Below are 26372 nucleotides of genomic sequence, written 5' to 3'. Positions count from 1 at the left end.
TTTAACCCCGTGATCACCCCCCGTCGCCAGTGTCACTAAGGCTGGGTTCACATTGCAGCGGTTTATGAGAACGAATGTGATTCGCACCGCACTGCAGTGCAAATCACATCCGATCTCTGTGCGATTCGAGTTCAGCCATTCGCCGCACCCGCCGCACCCGCCACACCCGCCGCACCCGCCGCAAATTCGCACGGGACCCTTTTTTTGGCCCGCAGCAGAATCGGATCGCATGGGTGTTCACACCATGCGATCCGAGTTTGCAGATCGCACTGCGATATGCGAACTGATCTGGGGGTGTCAGTAACATTTCACTGACACTCCCAGCAGTTCGCATAGGGCAGTGTGAACTGCCGCCGGGAGGCATGCGATGCGGGAACCCGCCGCGGATTCGCGGCGTTTCCGCATCGCTCCAGTGTGAACCCAGCCTAATAAGCGATCATTTTTCTGATCGCCGTATTAGTGTCACAGGTGACGCTAGTTAGGCAGGTAGGTATTTAGGTTCGCCGCAGCTTTTTATAGCGCCAGGGACCCCCATATACTACCGCATAAAGCCCCCTGATTGCCCCCTAGTTAACCCTTTCACCAGTGATCACCATATAACTGTTACAGGTGACGCTGGTTGGTTAGTTATTTTTTTATAGTTTCAGGGCACCCGCCATTTATTACCTAATAAAGGTTTAACCCCCTGATCACCCGGCGGGTGTCATTTGTGACTAATAACTGTTAGGGCAGTTAGGGTTAGCCCCCTTTAGTTCTAAGGTACCCCCCTAACCCCCCCAATAAAGGTTTAACCCCGTGATCACCCCCCGTCGCCAGTGTCACTAAGGCTGGGTTCAGATTGCAGCGGTTTGAGAACGGATGTGATTCGCACCGCACTGCAGTGCAAATCACATCCGATCTCTGTGCGATTCGAGTTCAGCCATTCGCCGCACCCGCCGCACCCGCCACACCCGCTGCACCCGCCGCAAATTCGCACGGGACCCTTTTTTTGGCCCGCAGCAGAATCGGATCGCATGGGTGTTCACACCATGCGATCCGAGTTTGCAGATCGCACTGCGATATGCGAACTGATCTGGGGGTGTCAGTAACATTTCACTGACACTCCCAGCAGTTCGCATAGGGCAGTGTGAACTGCCGCCGGGAGGCATGCGATGCGGGAACCCGCCGCGCATTCGTGGCGTTCCCGCATCGCTCCAGTGTGAACCCAGCCTAATAAGCGATCGTTTTTCTGATCGCTGTATTAGTGTCACAGGTGACGCTAGTTAGGCAGGTAGGTATTTAGGTTCGCCGCAGCTTTTTATAGCGCCAGGGACCCCCATATACTACCGCATAAAGCCCCCTGATTGCCCCCTAGTTAACCCTTTCACCAGTGATCACCATATAACTGTTACAGGTGACGCTGGTTGGTTAGTTATTTTTTTATAGTTTCAGGGCACCCGCCATTTATTACCTAGTCTCACTAGTGTACCCCTAAATTTAGGGGTGTCTACTTTCCAAAATGGGGTCATTTGGGGGGGGTTTGTGCCATCTTGGCATTTTATGGCCTTCAAAACTGTAACGCCCTTAGAAAGCCTGAAGGCGGTGCTTGGTTTTCGGGGCCCCGTACGCGGCTAGGCTCCCAAAAAGTCCCACATATGTGGTATCCCCGTACTCAGGAGAAGCAGCAGAATTTATTTTGGGGTGTCATTTCACATATGCCCATGGCATGCGTGAGCAATATATCATTTAGTGACAACTTTGTGAAAAAAAAAAAAAAAAAAAAAAGTTTGTAATTTTCCCGCAACTTGTGGCAAAATATAAAATATTCCATGGACTCAACATGCCTCTCAGCAAATAGCTTGGGGTGTCTACTTTCTAAAATGGGGTCATTTGTGGGGGTTTTGTGCCATCTTGGCATTTTATGGCCTTCAAAACTGTAATAGGTAGTGAGGAGTGAAGTCAAATATTTACGCCCTTAGAAAGCCTGAAGGCGGTGCTTGGTTTTCGGGGCCCCGTACGCGGCTAGGCTCCCAAAAAGTCCCACATATGTGGTATCCCCGTACTCAGGAGAAGCAGCAGAATTTATTTTGGGGTGTCATTTCACATATGCCCATGGCATGTGTGAGCAATATATCATTTAGTGACAACTTTGTGAAAAAAAAAAAAAAAAAGTTTGTAATTTTCCCGCAACTTGTGGCAAAATATAAAATATTCCATGAACTCAACATGCCTCTCAGCAAATAGCTTGGGGTGTCTACTTTCTAAAATGGGGTCATTTGTGGGGGTTTTGTGCCATCTTGGCATTTTATGGCCTTCAAAACTGTAATAGGTAGTGAGAAGTGAACTCAAAAATTTACGCCCTTAGAAAGCCTGAAGGCGGTGCTTGGTTTTCGGGGCCCCGTACGCGGCTAGGCTCCCAAAAAGTCCCACATATGTGGTATCCCCGTACTCAGGAGAAGCAGCAGAATTTATTTTGGGGTGTCATTTCACATACGCCCATAGCATGTGTGAGCAATATATCATTTAGTGACAACTTTGTGTAAAAAAAAAAAAAAAATTTTTTTTTTGTCATTATTCAATCGCTTGAGGCAAAAAAATAAAATATTCAATGGGCTCAACATGCCTCTTATCAATTTCCTTAGGGGGTCTACTTTCCAAAATGGGGTCATTTGGGGGGGTTTTGTACTGCCCTGCCATTTTAGCACCTCAAGAAATGAGATAGGCAGTCGTAAACTAAAAGCTGCGTAAATTCCAGAAAACGTACCTTAGTTTGTAGATGTGACAACTTTTGCGCAAACCAATAAATATACAGTTATTGACTTTTTTTTTACCAAAGACATGTGGCTGAATACATTTTGGCCTAAATGTATGACTAAAATTGAGTTTATTGGATTTTTCTAATAACAAAAAGTAGAAAATATCATTTTTTTTCAAAATTTGCGGTCTTTTTACGTTTATATCGCAAAAAATAAAAATCGCAGAGGCAATCAAATACCATCAAAAGAAAGCTCTATTTGTGGGAAGAAAAGGACGCAAATTTTGTTTGGGTACAACATTGCATGACCGCGCAATTACCAGTTAAAGCAGCGCAGTGCCAAAGTGTAAAAAGACCTCTGGTCATTTACCAGCAAAATGGTCCGGTCTGAAAGTGGTTAAAGGAGCATTAACCCAAAAAAAGGTTAATTATATCCACAAGGGTTTTTTTTTAACACTACTATTCCTTTATATTGGGTTTTAAAATGTACAAATTTACAAAATTGGATGAAAGGTTTAGCACTGGGGAAACACTTTTTGAAAGATAAAAAGTGCATTTTATATGCATAGCTCCCAACTGTCCCTGATTTCGAGAGACTGTCCCTGATTAGGAGCAATGTCCCTCTGTCCCTCTTTCCTCCTTATTTGTCCCTCATTTTGGTCTGATCTATATAGCTGTATATTAAAAATGCACTTTTTTTGTCTTTCAAAAAGTGTATCCCAGTGCTAAACCTTTCATCCAGTTTCTAAATGGTTGCATTTGTACATTTTAAAAGCCAATATAAAGGAATAGTAGTGGTAAAAAAAAAAAGGCATTTGTGGGTTTAACTAATATTTTTTTTTTAATAATTCTTCTTTAGGTGGGCATGTCAGGGGGTGTGTCCTATGCCTCCAAATCTTTTCTAAGAGGTGTCCCTCGTTCCCATCTCAAAAAGTTGGGAGCTATGCATATATACATATAGATCGGACCAAAATGAGGGATAAATGAGGGGGAAAGAAGGACATTGCTCCAAATGGCTCAAAATCAGAGTCAGTCCCTCTAAATAAGGGACAGTCCCTCGAAATCAGGGACAGTTGGGAGCTGTGCGCTACCTCTGTGATTATACATAGCGGGAGCCCAGCGGTGGATACCGCGGACTCGATTTCCGCTGGCACCTGTCGATTAAACAGGTCACAGGCAGAATGACAATCTGAATGTAAACAAGGCAGATTGTCATTCTGTCAGAAGGGAAGGTACTTGGTCCCGTGTTTGCAAAGCAGGGACACCAAGCTTTGCCATATCTAGTCAAAGCACTTCCAACAGTGAGTAAGCACAACCTAGGAATGCAGTTAACCCTTTGATCCTCCCTGCTGTTAACCCCTTCCCTGCCAGTGTCATTAGTACAGTGGCAGTGTACATTTTTTAGTATTAGTGTCACTGGTCCCCAAAAAGTGTCAGATTTGCCCACTGCAATATCGCAGTCTCGCTATAACTCACTGATCACCCGCCATTACTAGTAAAACATCCCATAGTTTGTAGACACTATACCAATCAATATACGCTTATTGATATTTGTTTTACCAAAAATATGTACATATTGGCCTGAATTGATGAAGACTTTTTTTTTTTTTTACATTTTTATTTGGGTATGTTTTATAGCAGAAAGTACAAAAAATATATATATTTTTTTCAAATACAAAATGGCCTGGTCAGGAAGGGGGTTGCCTTTCAAGCAAAGTACAATTTGAAAGCCAATGCGTGACATAGAAATGTACAGTAACCAATAGTAAACACTAGGTGGCAGCACGCTCTCTGAGCTCACATAGCCTGTTCCTAGCACGCTCACTGCACTCTTACTTCCTTTACGTCACCTGACCGTTGTCAGTCCAAAGATCGTAGCCATCGATCCTATCGGGCATTTGAGGTAAGTACTTTTGTCATTTCTCAAAGCATTATTCTATTATATAGCAGCACGTGGATTGCAGTGCTGGAAGAACCCAGCAGTGTTCCTTTATAACCCTAAACTCTAGCCCTAGTAAATGCTGTATTGTATGTGTAATAGAAGCTCAACCACAACGTGCATTGAATGGAATATATAGGTGATGGGGAGTAGTGGGCACTGGGAGAAAAAGAAGGAAAGAAATAAGAGCTTATTGTAGAATCCTAATGTACAGCGATGGCTAGTCAGTGTGCTTTGCTGTTTATTCATCAAATACTGACTAGACTAACATGTTAAAGTAGAACTATGGGCAAAACTTATTTTTAAATTTTTTTGCATTTTGGATAGCGTAAGGTAGGGTTATAACCCCTGCCAGATTTCTTTTTTCCTCACCATCTGTGTCCCATTGCAGAGATTTCCCTCCACTTCCTGTCCCGTAAGCCAAACAGGAAGTGAGAGGAAAATCCCTGCAAATGAACCACTTGCCTACTGATTAAGGCTGGGTTCACACCGCTGCGGGGGGGAGAACCGGATGTGATTCGCACAGCAAATCACATCCGATCTCCGTAGCGCTGCGAGTTCAGCCATACAGATAGTATGGCTGAACTCGCAGCGGTCCCGCAGCAAACTCGCACGGGACCCTTTTTTGGGTCCGCAACGGAATCGGATCGCATGGGGGTTCACACCATGCGATCCGATTCCTGTGCGAGTCGGCAGATCGCACTGCGATATGCCGACGGATCTGGGGGTGTCATTAACATAACATTGACACCCCCAGCCGTCCGCATAGGGCAGTGTGAACTGCCGGCGGGAGGTATGCGATGCGGGAAAACGCCGCGGATTCGCGGCGTTCCCGCATCGCAGCAATGTGAACCTAGCCTAAATAGTAACTTAAAATAAACGTATTAATAGTTTATACAATTATATAAGTAATAAAAAAGAATCAGCTAGGAAATAACCACTTGCTTACTGGGCACTTTTACCCCCTTCCTGCCCAGGCCAATTTTCGGCACTTTCACACTTTAAATGGGACTTGCGCAGTCATGCAACACTGTACCCAAATTCTATTTATTTTATTTATTTATTTATTTTTTTTCACACAAATAGAGCTTTCTTTTGGTGGTATTTAATTAATTAGCTCTGTTTTTTTTTTTTTGCTAAATAAAGACCAAACGTTTTGAAAAAACAAACAAAAAACTTTCATAGTTTGTTAGAACATTTTGAAAACAGGTAATTTTTCTCCACTGATGTGTGTTTGAGGCTGCACTGATGGGTATCACTGATGGGCATTGATTGGCAGCACTTGTGGGTACTGTTGGGACTGCACTGATGGGTAGCACTGGTGGGCATTGATTGACAGCACTTGTCGGTACTGTTGGGACTGCACTGATGGGTAGAACTGGTGGGAATTAAGACCCCTTTCACACTGGGGTGTTTTTCGGGCGTTTTCAGGCGCTTTAGCGTTAAAAAAAGCGCATGTAAAGCGCTTGAAAGAAGCTGCAACTGCAATCCCAATGTAAAAGCCCGAGTGCTTTCACTCTGTGATCCCTTTCAAACTGGGGTGTTTTTCAGGCGCTTTAGCTTAAAAAAAAAAAGCGCCTGAAAGAAGCCGCAACTGCAATCCCAATGTAAAAGCCTGAGCGCTTTCACACTGCTGCGCTGGCAGGGCGTCAAAAAAAAAGTCCTGCAAGCAGCTTCTTTGCAGCACTTTTGAAGCGGTGAATACAACGCTCCTAAAGCGCCCCTTCCCATTGAAATCAATGGAAAACACCTGCAAAACGCCTGAAAAGCGCTATTGGCAGCAGCGTTTTGTGGGCGCTTTTAACCCTTTATTTGGCCACTAGCAGCGGTTAAAAGCGCCCCAATAACGCTAAAAAAAGCTGGTAAAGCGCTGCTAGTTTAAACGGCGCTTTACGAGCGTTTTTTGGGCGCTGCCATTGTGAAAGGGCTCTTAAAGCACTTGGGCTTTCACATTGGGACTGCAGATGAGGATTTTTTCAAGCGCTTTACAGGCGCTTTTTTTAACGCTAACTCGCCTGAAAAATTTTCCCAAACCTATGTCCGCTTGGATGGTGGGGCTACCACCTCCACTCACAGTGCAGGAGCCGTTCATCTCCGGAGATTTTCCGAAGCTTCTTCTGCCCCGTACTGCGCATGCGCAGTATGGGGCAGACACTATCTGCCAAAACACCGGCTCTCTCTTCTCCGATCTTCATGCTGTCTGCACGAGGAAAAGAGTGCCAATAACCGGCTTCTGTTGACATCTGTGATTGGCCGCATCTGATCAAGTGGTAAAGAGCCCCTGATTGGCTATTTACTGCGATCACAGAGCTCACCGCCCACACCTCGTGGTGGGCAATTCAGCTATAGTATGGTCAAGGGAATTCCTTGGGGACCCCCAGGTCACCAGAACTAGTGTCCCCTTTGGCCATTGCCTCTTTTACTTTCAGTGATAATGATAAACAGGACAAATAGAGAGGCTGAATCTCCCTAACAGAGGGAAAGACCGCAATACAAACTGACAAGTGTTCTAATCCATCTCCGCTCTACCCAAAACAAAGCAAAAAAGTTTTGCCTTTCGATTATACTTTAACCACTCCAATACAGGGCACTTTCGCACCCTTCCTTCCCAGCCCAATTTTCAGATTTCATCGCTCTAGCGCTTTCAGTGACAATTGCGCGGTCATGCTACACTGTACCCAAATGAAATTGTTATCATTTTGTTCGCACAAATAGAGCTTTATTTTGGTGGTATTTATTCAAGACTCAGTTTTTTATTTTTTGCGATATAAGCGCAAAAATGCGGAAATTTGGAAAAAAAACAATATTTTCTATTTTAAAAGAAATCCAATAAAATCAAATTTTGTCATAAATTTAAGCCAAAATGTATTCTGCTACATGTTTTTGGTAAAAAAAATTCCGTTAAGTGTATAATAATTGATTTGTGTGATCACGGACATATGTACGCAAATGATCATGTACATATGTGTGCAGGTGATCACGTACATATGTGTGCAGATAATCATTGGAACATGTGATTTTAGTGGGACATATGTGGGGGACATGTTTTTATTATTAGGGACATGTGTTTTTATTATTTGGGGACATGTATGTTTTGGGGACATATGTGGGGACTTTGTTTATACTGTGTGGTGATGTGTGTATTACACTAGACTGGTGATCAGTGAGTAAAAAGCTGTAAAAAACAGCCCATACTCACTGATCATCAGCCGGCTGCAGCGATCTGCTCTCCTCTCCTCACCGATGACTTCTGTGTGAGGAGAGGAGGAGCCGATTGCCTAGCAACCGGCTGTTTGTTTACATCACATGATGGCCATGATTGGACACGGCCGTTATGTGATCAGGAGGGCCAATCAGAAAGCCCTCCTGCCGATCTGAGATGCGCCGTGTCCGGGTGACACGGGCGCATCGGGATCGCGCCGCTGCGCGGGCACGCGCGCGATCCCACTCCTTCTGATGGACGTTCCTGAACATCCTATCAGAAGTAGACGGCTCCCACCCGGCCGTATATATATGTACATTGGCCGGGTGGGAAGTGGTTAAGTATCAGAGTAACAGTGCAATCAGTCTTAACGCCTGCTAGCGGCCGAGAAAGGGTTAAAACCACCTGCAACGTTCTGCTGCAGCAGCGCTTTGCTGGCGGTATAGCCGCGCTGCCCCATTGAGTTCAGTGGGCATTAGCTCACCGCTCCTTCACCGCTCAAAAGATGCTGCTAGCAGGACTTTTTTTTTTTTTTGTATCCTGCCAGCCACCGCTGCAGTGTGAAAGCTCTCGGGACTTTCACATTGGAGAGACAGCAGCAGCTGTTTCAGGGCGCTTTGCAGGCGCTATTTTATTTTTAGTGCTGTAGCGCCTGCAAAGAAGTGCCGCAGTGTGAAAGGGGTCTTAGGCAGTTGCTTTACTCTACGTAATAAATCACCCAGTGTGATTTAGAGTGCTGCTTACGTTTTGCTTCCATCATCCATGCTAAAGACGTTTTTAAATGAAACCTTTCCAATTTCATGACATTACTTTAGACCTAAATGCTGCATTAACTGGGTCTCTGTGCTTCTTTATGCAATGCTGATAGATCATGGCTATTGGGATGGGCAGGCAGGGTGTTATACTTCCTGAAAACATCACCACACCCTGCCTTGGTACTCTTATCGGGAGCTCTAAGCTCTGCTGTAAGCAGTGGGCTGGCTCTTGAGAGAAATTATGCAAATATCAAAATGCCCTTATGGGTGGATATCAGTCTGGAGGAGCGGGCATTCCTGAGCCTCTGTGATTGAACAAACTGAATGCCAACGAATGAAGGGGACATGCCAGGGACAGTCTAAGGAGGAAGGAGCTAGATGATCCTGGATGTCTTCCAGCCAGGAAATGAAGTGGGTTCTATATGACTTGCTGTCAGCTCCAGTGCACACAATGGGAAGTGAAATCAGAATGCACAATGTCAGTACAGTAGAGGAGGAGCCTGTGCACTGAAGGTAAGACTGGAGTTCAATTTTAAAGGGCCCATTTACAGCACAATTTCTGTATTGACTGTGCATTTACGGTGCATTTTTTTAAAATATATATTTTTATTTACATTTTTACAAAGTTGCATTTACATGTGTGTGTGCATGTGTTCATGTGCATTTGCAGTGCATTCCAGTGTGCTAAAATGTGGTACTTTTTTTTTTTTTTATTATTATTTTTTTTTTTTTAAACACACATAATGGCACTACAATGGTATAAACTTGGCTCATTGAAATACATCTATTTTTCTAGTGCATTCATACTGCTCTTACAAACGCACCTGATAGCATGTGGTGTACAAAATCCCTAATGCAGAACTAAAATCCACAATGCTTACCTCTGCTTCAACAGTCTGATGCTCATGAGGTCACTCTTGCTGGCACCACCTTCCCGGCTTCTGCCGAGAATTGTCTTCGGCAACCTTGGCCGGTGCGGGATGACGTCACTATCGAGCATGCACATGACTTCCTTTATCCTGGCACACAGACACTGTCTTGGATTATAAACTGAGCTGCCCATACATGTACATTTTTACAACTTCAGCCCCGGAAGATTTGGCTGTTGAATGACCAGGCCATTTTTTTTGCAATACGGCACTGCGTCGCTTTAACTGACAATTGTGCGTATGTGTGACATTGCATCCAAACAAAATTGACGTCCTTTTTTTCCCACAAATAGAGCTTTCTTTTGATTGCCTCTGGGATTTTTATATTTTGCTCTATAAACAAAAAAAGAGCGACAGTTTTGAAAAAAAACACTATTTCTGTAATAAATATCCCCATTTTTTTAAAATGTTTTTTTTTTTTTAAATGTTTTTTCTTGGTTTAGGCCAATATGTATTCTACATATTTTTGGTAAAAAAAAATTGTCAATAAGCGTATATTGATTGGTTTGTGCAAAAAGTTATAGTGTCTAAAAAATAGGGAATAGATTTATAACATTTTTATTTATTATTATTATTATTATTATTTAATTTTTTTTACTAGTAATGGCTATCTGCGATTTTTATCATGACTGCGACATTATGGCAGACACATTGGACAATTTTGACACATTTTTGGGACCATTGGCATTTTATACAGTGATCAATGCTATAAAAATGCACTGATTACTGTAAAAATGTCACTGGAAGTGTGTTACCTGGGAGGTGATTCTAACTGAGGGGGGAGGGGACTGACTAGAGGAAGTGACGGATCGTGGTTCCTAGCCAATAGAAACACACAATCTGTCATTCCTCTCAGCAGAACGTGGATTTGTGTGTTTACACACACACTTCGGTGTTCTGTCCCTCATGCTTGCGATCGCAACCGTCAGCCACGAGCATCGGCACCCCCGCTGTGCAGCGGGCGCGTGCACACGCCTGCTAACCCGATCCCAGGAGCTGACGTATAGCTACGACGGTTCGTGGGATTGTGCCGACCTGCCGCAGTATAATGACGGTGGCTGGTCGGCAAGTGGTTAAGGAAATGATAACACTACGACGTATAAACAAACCCTCAATCCCCTTGAAGCAAACCATTTTAGTCTTAAACCCTAAGGGTCCTTTCACACTGATATGTTTTTCCTGCATTTTAGCTTTCAAGCAAAATGTTTCCCTTTTTAAATCCTATGGGACCTTCACACCACTTTGTTACAGGTGAAGTTTGTTATGAAAAGTCCTGCATGCTGCATCTTTGGTGTGGTTTTGAAAGCCGCACCAAAAGCTCAGAGTTTTAAGGTGGTGCACATAGCGCGGTTTTAGTTTTAGGCCTCATGTACACTGCTGCTGGTAAACGGACGTTTGGAAGCAGTTGGGCGGGTTTTTTTTCAGTTGCCCCTGAATCTCATCTCTTATCTTATTAGTACATGTACACAGAGTGACTTATAGTCGTTTCTAGGCTGTTGAGTTTAGAAGCATTTTTTGGAAAGCAAAAAAATGCATTCAGGACGGATTTTCAGAGGCATTTGAAACGCCAAACGCTTGTAACAGCTTGTAAACGTGGTAACTCGCATTTAGCCACTTTCGTTTACAGGCATTTTTCATTTTTGACTATTTGCAACGAAAAAAATAAATTCAAAATATAAAAATGCTTTTAAACGCGACATGTAAACTCAGAAAAACAGACATTTTTTAAACATTGGTTACTATCTGTCAAGTTAAATCGTTCAGGAGAGGTTTTAAAAATGTCCCATGTACATTAAGCCTTATGCCCCATACACACGATCGGATTTTCCGACAACAAAACTTTGATTTTTTTTCTGAAGGATGTTGGCCAAACTTATCTTGCATGCACACGGTCACACAAATGTTGTCAGAAATTCTGAACGTAAGAACGCGGTGGCATACAATGAGCCAAGAAAAAGGAACTTCAATAGCCAGTGTGGCTCCTTCTGCTTGATTCTGAGCATGCTTGAGCTTTTGTGAGACAGACTTGTGTACACACGATCGGACTTCCCGACAACAAGTGAAGGTGTCGGAAAATTTGAGAACCTGCTCTCAAACATTTGTGTGCAGAAATTCCGACAGCAAATTTTCGAAGGAGCATACACAGGAGGGAAGTCTGACATGTTTTTTATTTTATTGTTTTAATCAAACCTTTAGTGTCCCTTTTAATGCATAGGATGCATCAAGATAAAAAACCTTCTGCCTTTACGACCCTTTTTTCATTTTGACACAGACTAAGGGCCGGTTCACACTGCAGGCGATGCGAGGCGACACCGACTTGCCTCGCCGCGACCTCAGCGGCAACTTGCAGATGACTTCTGTATAGAAGTCAATGCAAGTCGCCCCGAGGTCGCCCGAAAGTAGTACAGGAACCTTTTTTCTGAGTCGGAGCGACTCGAGTCGCTCCTCTCAGAACGGTTCCATTGTACAGAACGGGGGCGACTTGTAAGATAGCGGCGAGGCGAGTCGTGTCGCCTCGCATCGCCAGCAGTGTGAACTGGCCCTAAACAATATAAGAAATGTAGCAGAATACATTTTAATCTATATTTTTGAAAAAAGACTAAAGATTTATTTGTTTTATAAAACAAAGTAGGGGAAACCATTATATTTAAAAATGTGTCTTTTTATAGTAAAAAAATAGACAACCCAGTGGTTATTAAATACAACCACAAGGAAGCCCTATCTGTTTTAAATGGTATAAAACAAATTTGGGAACAGAGTTGCATAATGTGTTATAAATGCAAGGCGTTCTCTGATTGGATGAGGTGGAGAGGCAGGGAGGTGAAGTCACAATCTCCACCTCGTCCAATGGGAAAGTGGTTTGTGTTCATTGAGAAAAATGCAAGGCATTCTGTAAATTGGGCCCATCCTGAGAAAGTGAGCCCCTGTGGTCACTATGCAGCAGTCCAGCATGTAACCAAGAAGACAGCAGCGATCGCTGTAGTAGTGGCAACAGTGGTCCCACGAGTATGGTATATACTGTGCATACACATACAATGGTCCAATATAACATTGCAATAACATCTATCCAGCTCTAACATCTCTAGGTTTAAAACATTGTCTTTAGTGGTGTACCCAAGGTTCAGTTTTGCAACCCTTCCTTTTTAACCTATTTATTAGTGATATAGAGTTTGGGATTAACCATACATTTCTTTGTTTGCAGATGACACCAAGCTATGTAATTGAATAAAGTCCCTATAAGATATGTCTAACGTGCAAACAGATCTGAGTGTACTGTTTGATTTGGGCAACTATGTGGCAAATGAGGCTTAAAGTGGTTATAAAGGCAGAAGTTTTGTTTGCCTTAATGTGTTCTCTGCATGTGGCGGTAAGGCATTGAAATATCTGTTCTGGCATGTTAATCTCCACTGGCCCTCCTCTCGCTCATCCACCACATGTGATGTCACATACAAGCACTTGAGATGTATGAGAAAGGAAGGACAGCTTTGATCAGCGCAGGACACATTTATGACACTTTTCTGCATCACTCTGTTCATGGGGCAGGAGCACTTCAGACTGAGGGTTGGCATGGCAGGGATGCAATCTACCTGTCACCTTGCATGATCAACGGATTTCTGAACCATATCTCAGAAAGTTATTGTTTCCCCTGCTGGATCAAATTAGGTACGCATAATGCTTAAAGTGTAAGCCCTTGTACACACGGTCGGACATTTCGACAACCAAATCCGTCGGATTTTGTCCGAAACTGTTGCATACACACGGTCGGACAAAGTTGTCGAAAAATCCGATCGTTCAGAACGTGATGGCGTAATTTCGTTATGATGGGTCTACGTTCAGGCTAGTAGCCAATAGCTTTGATGTAGGAATTTGATCTGAGCATGCGTGGCACTTTGTCCGATCGGAATTCTCTACACATGATCGGAGTATGTCCTATCGGACCAGTTTGTTGGAAAATATTTCTAGCAAGTTTGAAAATTTGGTCCGACGGATTTTCTGAAGGAAACAGTCCGATGCATACCACACACAGTCGGATTATCCGACAACACGGTCCGATAGGACACATGCCGACGGATTCCCCGACCGTGTGTACAAGGGCTTACTAAACCCAGGACCCTGCATTAACTATATCTGATCTCCCACAGTACACAGAACATGGAAATGCAATTATTTTAGCAAATATAAACAGCTAAATAACTTCTCAGCAGCAGTATATAGCAGTCTCGTGACCTCTTTTAGTGTCTGGCCGAGCACTGGTTAACGCTTGTAGGAGTTTTCATTCTCCTCTGACTGTCTATATGACTGCCTACCCCCTGAACCTCTGTCTGGATAGTGCTGATTGGTTTTGTGCTGATCACATGCACCCTCTCAAAAAAAAAGAAAAAAGAGAAAAAAAATTCTCTTGAAATACCATACTGAGCATGTGCAGAGTGCTTCCAAGAGCTTTGTGCTATCAGCAAATGGATTAGGGACAGTAAGGCCTGGTTCACAACTATGCATTTTTAGTGTGTTTTCAGTTTTGCACACTGCAGTCCATTTAACATGGTTTCCTATGGGTCACGTTCACATCTGTGCGTTTTATGGAAAGAGGCAGGGACTTTTTTTTTCTGGTTTCTGGTTCCATAGACTTCAATGGCTCAAAAAACGTGCATTGCAAAATGCACCTGGAATATCCAAACTGCAGCCTGCATAGGTGTGGACCAGGCCCTAAAAGAAGGGGAGGATCAGAGAATACGGAATCAAGCAGCCTTTTTATACGATGCAGAGGATTAACCCCTTAGGTTTCATAGTGAGTATAGTAAGCATGCTTTATTTCATATACAGGTTTTAAGCCTCATACACACTATCAGTTTTGAGTTCTTCCTTCAGATTTACCAAAACCATGTAGTGCAAGGGCCTGCAACTGATCGTGTATGGCTTTAATGTTGTGGACTAAGTAACACTTTTTAATGTTGTGTTTTTTTTTTTTTTTTTGTTTTTTGTCTGCCATCCTCTGGAGCAACTGTTTAGATTTCTGTATTTGCACGTTTTCAATTTACTTACAGTGAGGCAAAAAAGTATTTAGTCAGCCACCGATTGTGCAAGTTCTCCCACTTAAAAAGATGAGAGAGGCCTGTAATTGTCATCATAGGTATACCTCAACTATGAGAGACAAAATGTGGAAACAAATCCAGACAATCACATTGTCTGATTTTTTTTAAAGAATTTATTTGCAAATTATGGTGGAAAATAAGTATTTGGTCGCCTACAAACAAGCAAGATTTCTGTCTCTCAGACCTGTATCTTCTATAAGAGGCTCCTCTGTCCTCCACTCATTACCTGTATTAATGGCACCTGTTTGGACTTTTATCAGTATAAAAGACAACTGTCCACTACCTCAAACAGTCACACTCCAAACTCCACTATGGGGAAGACCAAAGAGCTGTCGAAGGACACCAGAAACAAAATTGTAGACCTGCAACAGGCTGGGAAGATTGAATCTGCAATAGGCAAGCAGCTTGGTGTGAAGAAATCAACTGTGGGAGCAATAATTAGAAAATGGAAGACATACAAGACCACTGATAATCTCCCTTGATCTGGGGCTCCATGCAAGACCCTGTGGGGTCAAAATGATCCCAAGAATGGTGAGTAAAAATCTCAGACCCACATGGGGGGGGGGGGCGGGGACTTAGTGAATGACCTGCAGAGAGCTGGGACCAACATAACAAAGGCTACCATCAGTAACACACTACGCCGCCAGGGACTCAGATCCTACAGAGCCAGACATGTCCCCCTGCTTAAGCCAGTACATGTCCGAGCCCATCTGAGGTTTGCTAGAGAGCATTTGGATGATCCAGAAGAGGATTGGGAGAATGTCATATGGTCAGATGAAACCAAAGTAGAACTGTTTGGTAGAAACACAACTCGTCATGTTTGGAGGAGAGAGAATGCAACCAAAGAACACCATACCTACTGTAAAGCATGGGGGTAGCAACATCATGCTTTGGGGCTGTTTCTCTGCAAAGGGAACAGGGCAACTGATCCGTGTATATGAAAGAATGAATGGGGCCATGTATCATGAGATTTAGAGTGCAAACCTCCCATCAGCAAGGGCATTGAAGATGAAACCTGGCTGGGTCTTTCAGCATGACCATGATCCAAAATACACCACCCGGGCAATGAAGGAGTGGTTTTCGTAAGAAGCATTTCTAGGTCCTGGAGTGGCTTGGCCAGTCTCCAGATCTCAACCCCTCAACCTTTGGAGAGAGTTGAAAGTCTGTTGCCCAGCGACAGCTCCAAAACATCACTGCTCTAGGGGAGATCTGCATGGAGGAATGGGCCAACATACCAGCAACAGTGTGTGACAACCTTGTGAAGACTTACAGAAAACGTTTGACCTCTGTCATTGCCAACAAAGGATATGTAACAAAGTATTGAGATTAACTTTTAATATTGACCAAATACTTATTTTCCACCATAATTTGCAAATAAATTCTTTCAAAAATCAGACTGTGATTGTCTGGATTTGTTTCCACATTTTGTGTCTCATATTTGAGGTATACCTATGATGACAGTTACAGGCCTCTCTCGTATTGTTACGTGGGAGAACTTGCACAATTGGTGGCATACTTTTTTGCCCCACTGTATTAATTCATTTGGTTGAACTAAATAGTCTTGTGTGTCTTTTTTTTTTTTTCAATGTGATTAACTATGTTGCATCTTTCTAGCAGTGAAATAAGTTCAGATTCCAGGTGGCTAACGTCTCTTCTTTCTTTTAGGTGTAATGGGGCGCTTAGATGGGAAAGTCATTGTGTTGTCAGCAGGAGCACAGGGTATTGGAAAGGCTGCTGCCATTGTAAGTCTGAATATCCTAATGTGTCCTCTGGTTTATCTATTTTTACATACATGTATTTGTTTAAAGTGTTCAAAATATATTAAAAAAAAAAAACTATTCAGAACAGCTCTTCAGTACATGCAAATGCCCACGTCTCTAACATTTAGATGTCAGATTTACAGCATGTCCGCTAGTACACCATCAAACATAAGCAGTATGATGACTTGAGAAAACATTGAATAAAAGAAAAGAAATTATATTTTAATGCAAATGGGTACGATGTTTTCATTCCCAGTTCATATTTTTTTTAATATTAGCTGGTAAAAAAAAAAAAAAACAAAAAAAAAAAACTTTGTCAGTTTGTATAATATATTTTGTAAAATTTAATAGGTATTCAAATATTTGTAATCCTTTTTTTTGGTCCTAATTATCCTGAGTACAGGGAGCAATAATGTGTAGGTTTTAATTCATCGCTGTATGGTGAATAAACAAGTCATAGTGTGAAATGAATTAGAATTGCGTTCCTCCTGGCCAACCGAAAATTCTGTTAAATTAGAAAATAAAATGTGTATATTCTACACCCAGGCGCACTATAGAAAGTAACATCCACTCGTTAGCCCTGGACATGCTCCTTAGCATCTATTGTCAGGGCCAAAGTTGTTTGAACACTCATCTGTAGTTTCTTCTCTCTTCTTACCACATTGCTGTTTGTATTGTTTGCCAGCACATGAAAAGTTTTCTTCTCAATTCTAATGCCAAGCATTAGGCTATATTAATTGCACGTTTTGAGATCTATATTTATGAGCATGATTGAGGCCCATTTCACGCCGGTGCTCCAATCAGGTCTGCCTATCAGATTTTCAGGCGGACTTGATCGGAAGGTGCATGCATTCCTATGGAGAGGCAATGTAAACTGACTTGTGACACCCCCCCCCCCCCCCCAAAAATAAAAAATAGAAGATGGTCCATACACTTCCGTTTAGGCAGATTGAAACAGAGCGTAGTCAGGTCTAAACGAACAGCAGAATCTGTTTACTTCTGACCACTGCTGATCGGAACGCAATCCACCCCATGTGAAAGGAACTTAAGGCCACATGCACACACTGGATGTTTTGCTAATCTTTCCTAGATGCCTTTTTTTTTTTTTTTTGGCAGAAAAACAGCATGAGTCGCTTGGGCGTTAATTAGAGCTGCACGATTCTGGCTAAAATGAGAATCACAACTTAGAAGATCACGATTTTCGCGGCGTAACACTATCTTTCACATTAAAACAATAAAAAAAAATTGGGCTAACTTTACAGTTTCCCTTTTTTTTTTTTTTTTTTTTTTTTTTTTTTTATTCATTGAAGTGTATTTTTCCCCAAAAAATTGCATTTGAAAGACCGCTGGGCAAATGCAGTGTGACATAAAATATTGCAGCAATTGCCATTTTATTCCCTAGGGTCTCTGCTAAAATATATATAATGTTTGGGGGTTCCAAATCATTTTCTAGCAAAAAATATTGATTTTAACTTAAGAAAGAAGTGTCAGAAAAAGATTTAGACTTTAAGTGGTTAAACTTCCTGCATTTTGTTGTTGAAAATTTGGCAGTCTGCCCAGATTATTTACTTACACAGAAGTTCTATCCCTTTGATCCAAGAAGGAAGCATTAGTTACAATGTTGCAAGTTAAAAAAAAAACTTGGCAGACTGCCCAGATGTTTTCTTTTGACAGCTGAGTGAGCAGATAAGTCTCTCCACTTGTTTATATGAAAGAATTGGCAACCTCTGCAGGAGAGATCCTCAGAGAGGATGAATAAATCACAAGCTCTAGCGTTAATTCACTTCATTGGCCAGAATAATAATTAATTTTGGCCACTAAAATAAAGTCCCTAGCCTTAACACAGGTTTAAATTCTGCCAAAACGGTGCTTCTCCTGAATGCATTGGCTGTGGGGGGGGGGGGGGGGGGGTTTATGCCCCCAAGCGCTGCTGTCTCTAAATGCTTGCGTGTGCACGGACACATAGGCTAACATGCAGTGGCATTTACAAAAAAAAACGCCAGACGCCCCTAACAGCCAAATTAAAAACCTCCAGCGCATGAGGCCTAATGGTGAAAAGAAACAAAGTGCATATAAAATTATGATTACTGTATTCTAATGTCTTGAAATGTAAAGTTGTTTAGAAAATATGAAGCAAAATGTGATAACTGCATAAATTATTTTCTTTGTGTTTTAAGGCGTTTGCTAAAGAAGGCGCCAAGGTGATTGCAACTGATATCAATGGAGAGAAGTTGAAGGAGCTGGAATCATACAAAGGTTACTTTCAGTTCATGTTTTAGAGCACATTGACGCCAGCAAGGTCCACTGAGGTACATCACACGCATGTGTCTTGCATTAGGATAGCCCATTTATTGGGGCTTTATATTGAGCTGGCCATTGCACTACAAAGAACCAAAAATTGCAGCATTTATAGCAGTGCACCACAACACGCATTAGTGCATTGGCACATATTGCACTGCGCTGCAACACATCCACTGGTGAGGTGCGTTCACCAACATTCGTGCGTATATATATATATATATATATATGTATGTGTGCACAATATACAGTATCTCACAAAAGTGAGTACACCCCTCACGTTTTTGTAAATATTTTATTATAACTTTTTCATGTGACAACACTGAAGAAGAAATTACACTTTGCTACAATGTAAAGTAGTGAGTGTACAGCTTGTATAACAGTGTAAATTTGCTGTCCCCTCAAAATAACTCAATACACAGCCATTAATGTCTAAACCGCTGGCAACAAAAGTGATTACACCCCTAAGTGAAAATGTCCAACTTGGGCCCAAAGTGTCAATATTTTGTGTGGCCACCATTATCTTCCAGCACTGCCTTACCCTCTTGGGCATGGAGTTCACCAGAGCTTCACAGATTGCCACTGGAGTCCTCTTCCACCCCTCCAGGTTTTCTTCTAAGATTACAATGTATTTGGCTCCATCCATCTTCCCATCAACTCTGACCAGCTTCCCTGTCCCTGCTGAAGAAAAGCATCCCCACAACATGATGCTGCCACTACTATGTTTCACAGTGGGGAAAAAAAATCGAGCACTAATCTGCATGCTTACCCCCCTAAACATACATCCCCCCTTCCTCCCAGTACAAACCCACCCCCCTGCTGACTTCCCCTATCCTAGCACAAATCTTTGCCCCACCCCAGCTTAAATTCTTTCTCTCTGCATATGCCCCTAGCTCAACCCCCCCACCCCAAAAAAGGAACCCCCCCAACAAAATACCTTCTCCTCCCCTCCCCCCCACCTTATATTTCCTTTTCTAGCACAATTCCCCCCTCCTAGCACAGATCCCCTTCAACATGACTAACAATTACTTTATTTGATTAGTTTGATGTTTTCTTTAGGTATAGAGACACGAGTGCTGGATGTGACTAAAAAGGACCAAATTGAAAAACTGTCTCAGGAAATTGATAGAATTGATGTTCTTTTTAATGTAGCTGGGTAAGTAACAGCCTTCAGTTAATAATGAGCCTTTGTTTTGTTATGGCAGGTGCCAGAGTTGTCACAACCTTCTTTTCTGTAACCAAAATCTTTCTATGCCACCTTGCTAAAAATGTTTTTTTTTTCTCTTCCATTGAGAGAGACAGGAAGTTTTTAACCTTTTTAGGATTTCTAAAAACAGTGCAACTGGGGGGTGGGAAGCACAGCAAACAATCGTTAACGGGCCCAAGGAGAAAACGGCAGAAAAACTGGAGACTGCTTGCAGCTGAGAAAAGCCATCTGATGGACCTTACATCTGACATCAGATAAGGCTGAAACATCCACCTGGTAGAACATATGAACAGAAGACCAGGTGGCGGCCTAAAGCCTCATACACATGGACCCAATGTCAGGCGGCATTGGCCAGTTCAATAGAAACCGGCCAACGTTTGGGCTGTGTACTGCAGCCAGGCCGACAGAAGCTAGCCATTTGACAGCACCCAGGAATTCCTTCCTAGCCCTACAGTCTGCCATCCATCATAAGTGTTTTTTTTTTTTTTTTCAAAAGAGCTTAAATTCCATTTGAACCGCTGTGACATCTGGACAGCTAAAGACACTTCATCCAACTAGTCCCTGAACAGGAATCTTCTAAATATCACATAATGGAGACACCCCACAAAAGCACAATGGGTATAATACTGGAACCAGCACCTTGGTGAATACCACATATGCAGATGAGAGGTCTGAGGGCAGGATTAGGAAGTTGTGTACAACATGGCCCACAAAGGAATTATTACCTTGTACATGTTTAATGCTATTTGTAATTAATTTTTTTTTATGTTGTAATTTTTTTTTATACATTTTTGAGGTTTAACAGATATTGATAGTCACTGTTACAGAAACAAGAATTGTATAATAAAATTGGAAACAAAACATTACAAATGTTTAAAGACACAAAGGTGCTCCAAGATATAAGTTATTGTTCATTATATCAGATATTCACTGAGGGCGTAGATTTATTTTTATAACGAAGGAATGAGTGCTATTTGTATTTTTAATGTTCAGTGATGCCCTCTACTCTGATAGAGGTGACATTTTAGCTTTTTCAAAAAATGTTTGTTTTATATTTTTATTACAGTGCTGACTATTTGTTTTAAAAATATCTGGGTGTCACAAAGCCCCGGTGCTCCTCAACATTTCCCTTTTCCTTTGTGGACCATGTTATACACAAATTGGGACTGATGCCCACCATTTGGTTATTTTTGGCTGTATATGGGCTACTGAACTATAGTTAGGAAGGTGTGGTGTAGGGGCCCCACCACAAAGCTTAATAATCGCTGATGTGCAGGAAAGATGGGGACATGAAGATAAGCATCCTTGACGTCCACAGAATTCAGAAAGTCTCCCTGATGAAAGGAGGCCATGACAGATTTGGTGGATTCCATGCAGAATTTCTAGACCCAAATGAAGGCTTTCAGAGCGTAAAGATCCCAGATGGGGTGATTTGTGTTCCCAACAGTGAACAGGTTGGGAATTAAAACCCCCTGAAACTGTCCTGACACAGGAACTTGGGCAATAACATCCTGATCTTGAACACCCAAGGGGGGTCAATGGAGATCTACTAATCTGTGCAGTGACAGAAATATTGGAGATGAGAAACTAAGGAAGTGGGCAGGGAATAACAGGGGGTCTCAAGAGTGAAGATAAAGGGAGTAGGGAAACAAAAAGACATTTCAGTTGTATGTGGGACCAGGACTTGACAAATTTTGCTTTGAATCTAGGAGCCAGTTTTTTGTTTTAACTTTCAAAGATCACTGTCCTGTGTACAAAGCACTGTGTGTTTGTAAACACAGGACTCTGTTCTGTGATTAGCTACAGCCGATCACCAGGTCTCAGCCATAAATCATTGGCTGGAACCTGCTGACAAAATCCCACTGTAGCCAGTATCAGTGTGGGAACAGCACCCGCTTGTGCGTCCCTAACTTGGAACAGGCTGGATGATGTACTTGTACGTTATCCAGCCTGTTCATGCCACCGCCTGCAGTAAATGTACTGTGGGCAGGCGGGAAGCAGGTAGTATAATTATAAGGGGGGACATTTTACAATTTTTTTTTTTTTTTTGAGGTGCTGGAATACACCACAAGGAAATGGCCAATAGGGTAGAAGGAGGAGGGACTTGATAGGAAATTCCAAGCGATTTGACATGCGTCGCAGCCAAACGTTTTGCAACTTCTGCACTCTAACACGCCATGTTCATGCCTGGAGCCAATAGTGAATGGGCTGACAAAAGCCTGGGCACCAGGACGCAATTTCTAGTTGCAATTGTGACCTGGCGCCTGGGACTTGTGGGGTGGGACACATGGGAAATGAAACAAAAAGCTTCCAACAAACTGTCACAATTAAAGTTAAATGCTACAGCTACAGTATTCCAGTGTTTAAAAATTCCAAGAGAATAAGAAAGCTATTTTAAAATGTGTTAAGAGATTTGTACCCGATATGTTTTGATCACGCATTTTCTATGGCAGCCTTATGTATCTGTTTTAATGTTTTTCTCTTTCTTCTTTTTTTTTTTTTTTTTTTTTTTTTAATATGTTCTAAATAAACTCTATTTTATGTAGTTCTATGTGCAAATATGTGTAATGCCTATAAAGTCCTATCCAGACATGTCCTTTGTTCCATTATGTATATGGTAGTTGGCATGCATGTAATAAGTGGAATCACTTGGGGTTAATTTTTGACACAAACAATGTGACCACTAGGTGTGCTATAATGAACAGTAATAGCAGTGGCTACATACAGTAGTGGTGCGGTGTCCTGGCAGCAGTATGGGAGACTTTCTGTCTCTGTTCGATAAAATAGAGTTGGGCTTAGTGTTTCTCTGCCATTCAGGAAAAATCTCCTATTTTTATGAATGAAAACAAGGCTTTTTCTGATTTGAAGTAGAGAGAGTGGCGTCATCCGGCTGCCCTCCACCTCCTCACAGTGATGGCAGCAGATCATGGTTGTGTAACACATAGGGCTTGAAGCCTCTATTAAGGTTGCTTGTGGCAGAGTGACAACACAGGAGAGCAGTCAAGAGACAAAAATGCTGTCACTCTTGTGGTTAGCGTAACTACACATTACATACAGTGCCTTGCAAAAGTATTCGGCCCCCTTGAACTTTTCAACCTTTTGCCACATTTCAGGCTTCAAACATAAAGATATAAAATTTTTATTTTTTGTGAAGAATCACCAACAAGTGGGACACAATTGTGAAGTGGAATGAAATCTATTGGATTTTTGAAACTTTTTTAACTAATAAAAAAATTAAAAGTGGGGCGTGCAAAATTATTTGGCCCCCTTGCGTTAATACTTTGTAGAGCCACCTTTTGCTGCGATTACAGCTGCAAGTCGCTTGGGGTATGTCTATCAGTTTTGCACATCGAGAGACTGAAATTCTTGCCCATTCTTCCTTGCAAAACAGCTCGAGCTCAGTAAGGTTGGACGGAGAGCGTTTGTGAACAGCAGTTTTCAGCTCTTTCCACAGATTCTCGATTTGGATTAAGGTCTGGACTTTGACTTGGCCATTCTAACACCTGGATACGTTTATTTGTGAACCATTCCTTTGTAGATTTTGCTGCATGTTTGGGATCATTGTCTTGTTGGAAGATAAATCTCCGTCCCAGTTTCAGGTCTTTTGCAGACTCCAACAGGTTTTCATCCAGAATGGTCCTGTATTTGGCTGCATCCATCTTCCCCTCAATTTTAACCATCTTCCCTGTCCCTGCTGAAGAAAATCAGGCCCAAACCATGATGCTGTCACCACCATGTTTGACAGTGGGGATGGTGTGTTGAGGGTGATGAGCTGTGTTGCTTTTACGCCAAACATATCGTTTTGCATTGTGGGCAAACAGTTTGATTTTGGTTTCATCTGACCAGAGCACCTTCTTCCACATGTTTGTTGTGTCTCCCAGGTGGCTTGTGGCAAACTTTAGACGAGACCTTTTTATGGATATCTTTGAGAAATGGCTTTCTTCTTGCCACTCTTCCATAAAGGCCAGATTTGTGCAGTGTACGACTGTTGTCCTATGGACAGACTCTCCCACCTTAGCTGTAGTTCTCTGCAGTTCATCCAGAGTGACTCTTGACTGCATCTCTGATCAGTCTTCTTGTCTGAGCTGAAAGTTTAGATGGACGGCCAGGTCTTGGTAGATTTGCAGTGGTCTGATACTCCTTCCATTTCAAAATGATCGCTTGCACAGTGCTCCTTGGGATGTTTAAAGCTTGGGAAATCTTTTTGTATCCAAATCCGGCTTTAAACTTCTCCAACAGTATTACGGACCTGCCTGGTGTGTTCCTTGGTCTTCATGATGCTCTCTGCGCTTTCAACAGAACCCTAAGACTATCACAGAGCAGGTCCATTTATACAGAGACTTGATTACACACAGGTGGATTCTATTTATCACCATCAGTCATTTAGGACAACATTGGATCATTCAGAGATCCTCGCTGAACTTCTGGAGTGAGTTTGCTGCACTGAAAGTAAAGGGGCCGAATAATTTTGCACGCACCACTTTTCAGTTTTTTATTTGCTAAAAAGGTTTAAAATATCCAATAGATTTCGTTCCACTTCACAATTATGTCCCACTTGTTGGTGATTCTTCACAAAAAATTTAAATTTTATATCTTTATGTTTGAAGCCTGAAATGTGGCAAAAGGTTGAAAAGTTCAAGGGGGCTGAATACTTTTGCAAGGCACTGTATAAGTTTTAAATTAAATAAAAATACCCCTCTCCAAGGAGCCTCAATAGTCACCCTCCATCACCAATCTAGTCACAGAACCATGGCAGGGGAGGGGATCTGTATGTTGGCACAGTCATTGATTGGCTGCATTTGCCTCAGCAGCCAATCGGCATCTCTGCCTGTACACATATCCTAAGCAATGGCAGAGCTCACCTAACCGCTTTTCTCTTACAGGTTCAGCAGTCAGAAGGAGACTTTAGCCAATGCTAGGTATTGGTCATTTTAGCACATTTCTTTACAGGATGGCAGTGAGAAAAAGCAAAACTAGATTATGCATTCAGATTGCATTGTGTCTGAAGAGAAATGGTTAAAGCATTACCTAAGTTTGTCTTTGTGATCTTTTGTGCAGCTTTGTCCACCATGGATCCATTCTAGATTGTGAAGAAGCAGATTGGGACTTTACAATGAATCTTAATGTGCGGAGCATGTATCTCATGATCAAAACGTTCCTGCCAAAAGTTAGTTGTCATTGTTTTTATATATATAGGTTTTAGAAGTGTAATCACGTTCTTTCCTACAGCAGGAAAAAAGATGTACAAGCCTTGACCTTTTGCATATTTTCTGAAATGGTTTTGTAAAAACCGATTACAGTCCTGTATAATCTTGCATTTATTAACCACTTGCCGACCGCCGCACGACGATGTACGTCCTATTTTTAAAGAGGGATATCTCGGTAACGGCAGCAGCTGCTGCCACAACCGAGATATCCATCTCTTCAGGCGGCGGTCGGCTGTACGATAACGGTGGTCTCCGCGGCGGATTCACCGCGAGATCACCGCTATCGGCGGCGGGAGAGGTGCCACCCCCCCCTCCCGCCGCCCTCCCGCACCTTCCGCCGCTTACCGGAGCCGTCGGTAGCGGCGGAGGCGATCGGGTCCTTCCATCTGCTGGGCATAGAGACAAGTGAGGCTAAGATGGCCCCCACTCGTCTCTATACCATAGCAGGGCGGAAGCGACGTCAAAACGTCACTTCCGCCCATACCTCTTAAAGGTATATATATTTTTTTAAATGTCAGATTTTCTTCCTTTTTTTTTTTTTTTTTTTTTTTGCATTTTAGCCCAAATATGAGATCTGAGGACTTTTTGACCCCAGATCTCATATTTAAGAGGACCTGTCATGCTTTTTTCTATTACAAGGGATGTTTACATTCCTTGTAATAGGAATAAAAGTGATCCATTTTATTTATTTTTTTAAAACAGTGTAACAATAAATACAATCAATTAAAATAAATAAGAAAAAAAATTTTTTTTTTAAAAACACCCCGTTATGACGAGCTTGCGCACAGAAGCGAGCGCATACGCGAGTAGCGCCCGCATATGAAAACGGTGGTCAAACCACACATGTGAGGTATCGCCGCGATCGGTAGAACGAGAGCAATAATTCTAGCCCTAGACCTCCTCTGTAACGCAAAAAATGCAACCTGTAGAATTTTTTAAATGTCGCTTATGGAGATTTTTGAGGCTAAAAGTTTGACGCCATTCCACGAGCGGGCACAATTTTGAAGCGTGACATGTTGGGTATCAATTTACTCGGCATACCATTATCTTTCACAGTATAAAAAAAATTGGGCTAATTTTACTGTTGTCTTATTTTTCTATTCAAAAAAGTGAATTTTTTCCAAAAAAAGTGCGCTTGTAAGACCGCTGCGCAAATACGGTGTGAAAAAAAGTATTTCAATGACCGCCATTTTATTCTCTAGGGTGTTAGAAAAAAAACAATATAAAATGTTTGGGGGTTCTAAGTAATTT

The 26372-nt window shown here is 42.2% G+C and overlaps 1 protein-coding gene across 1 annotated transcript in view; it reads left to right on the top strand.

The window, feature by feature from the left end:
* The first annotated feature begins 4499 nt into the window (after positions 1–4499).
* Positions 4500–26372, top strand: part of BDH2 (3-hydroxybutyrate dehydrogenase 2) — a 43241-nt gene continuing 21368 nt past the window's right edge. The window contains exons 1-5 of the mRNA XM_077476651.1: positions 4500–4637; positions 16315–16391; positions 18587–18665; positions 19767–19863; positions 24973–25081. Coding sequence (XP_077332777.1) covers positions 16320–16391; positions 18587–18665; positions 19767–19863; positions 24973–25081 — 357 coding nt within the window. The 5' untranslated portion in view covers positions 4500–4637; positions 16315–16319. The remainder of the gene's footprint in view (positions 4638–16314; positions 16392–18586; positions 18666–19766; positions 19864–24972; positions 25082–26372) is intronic.

The sequence above is a fragment of the Lithobates pipiens genome, unplaced genomic scaffold, assembly GCF_037356315.1.
Source record: "Lithobates pipiens isolate NorthernLeopardFrog02 unplaced genomic scaffold, aLitPip1_a1.2 Scaffold_13, whole genome shotgun sequence".
NCBI lineage: Eukaryota > Metazoa > Chordata > Amphibia > Anura > Ranidae > Lithobates > Lithobates pipiens.
This window is presented reverse-complemented; position numbering and strand designations above follow the sequence as displayed.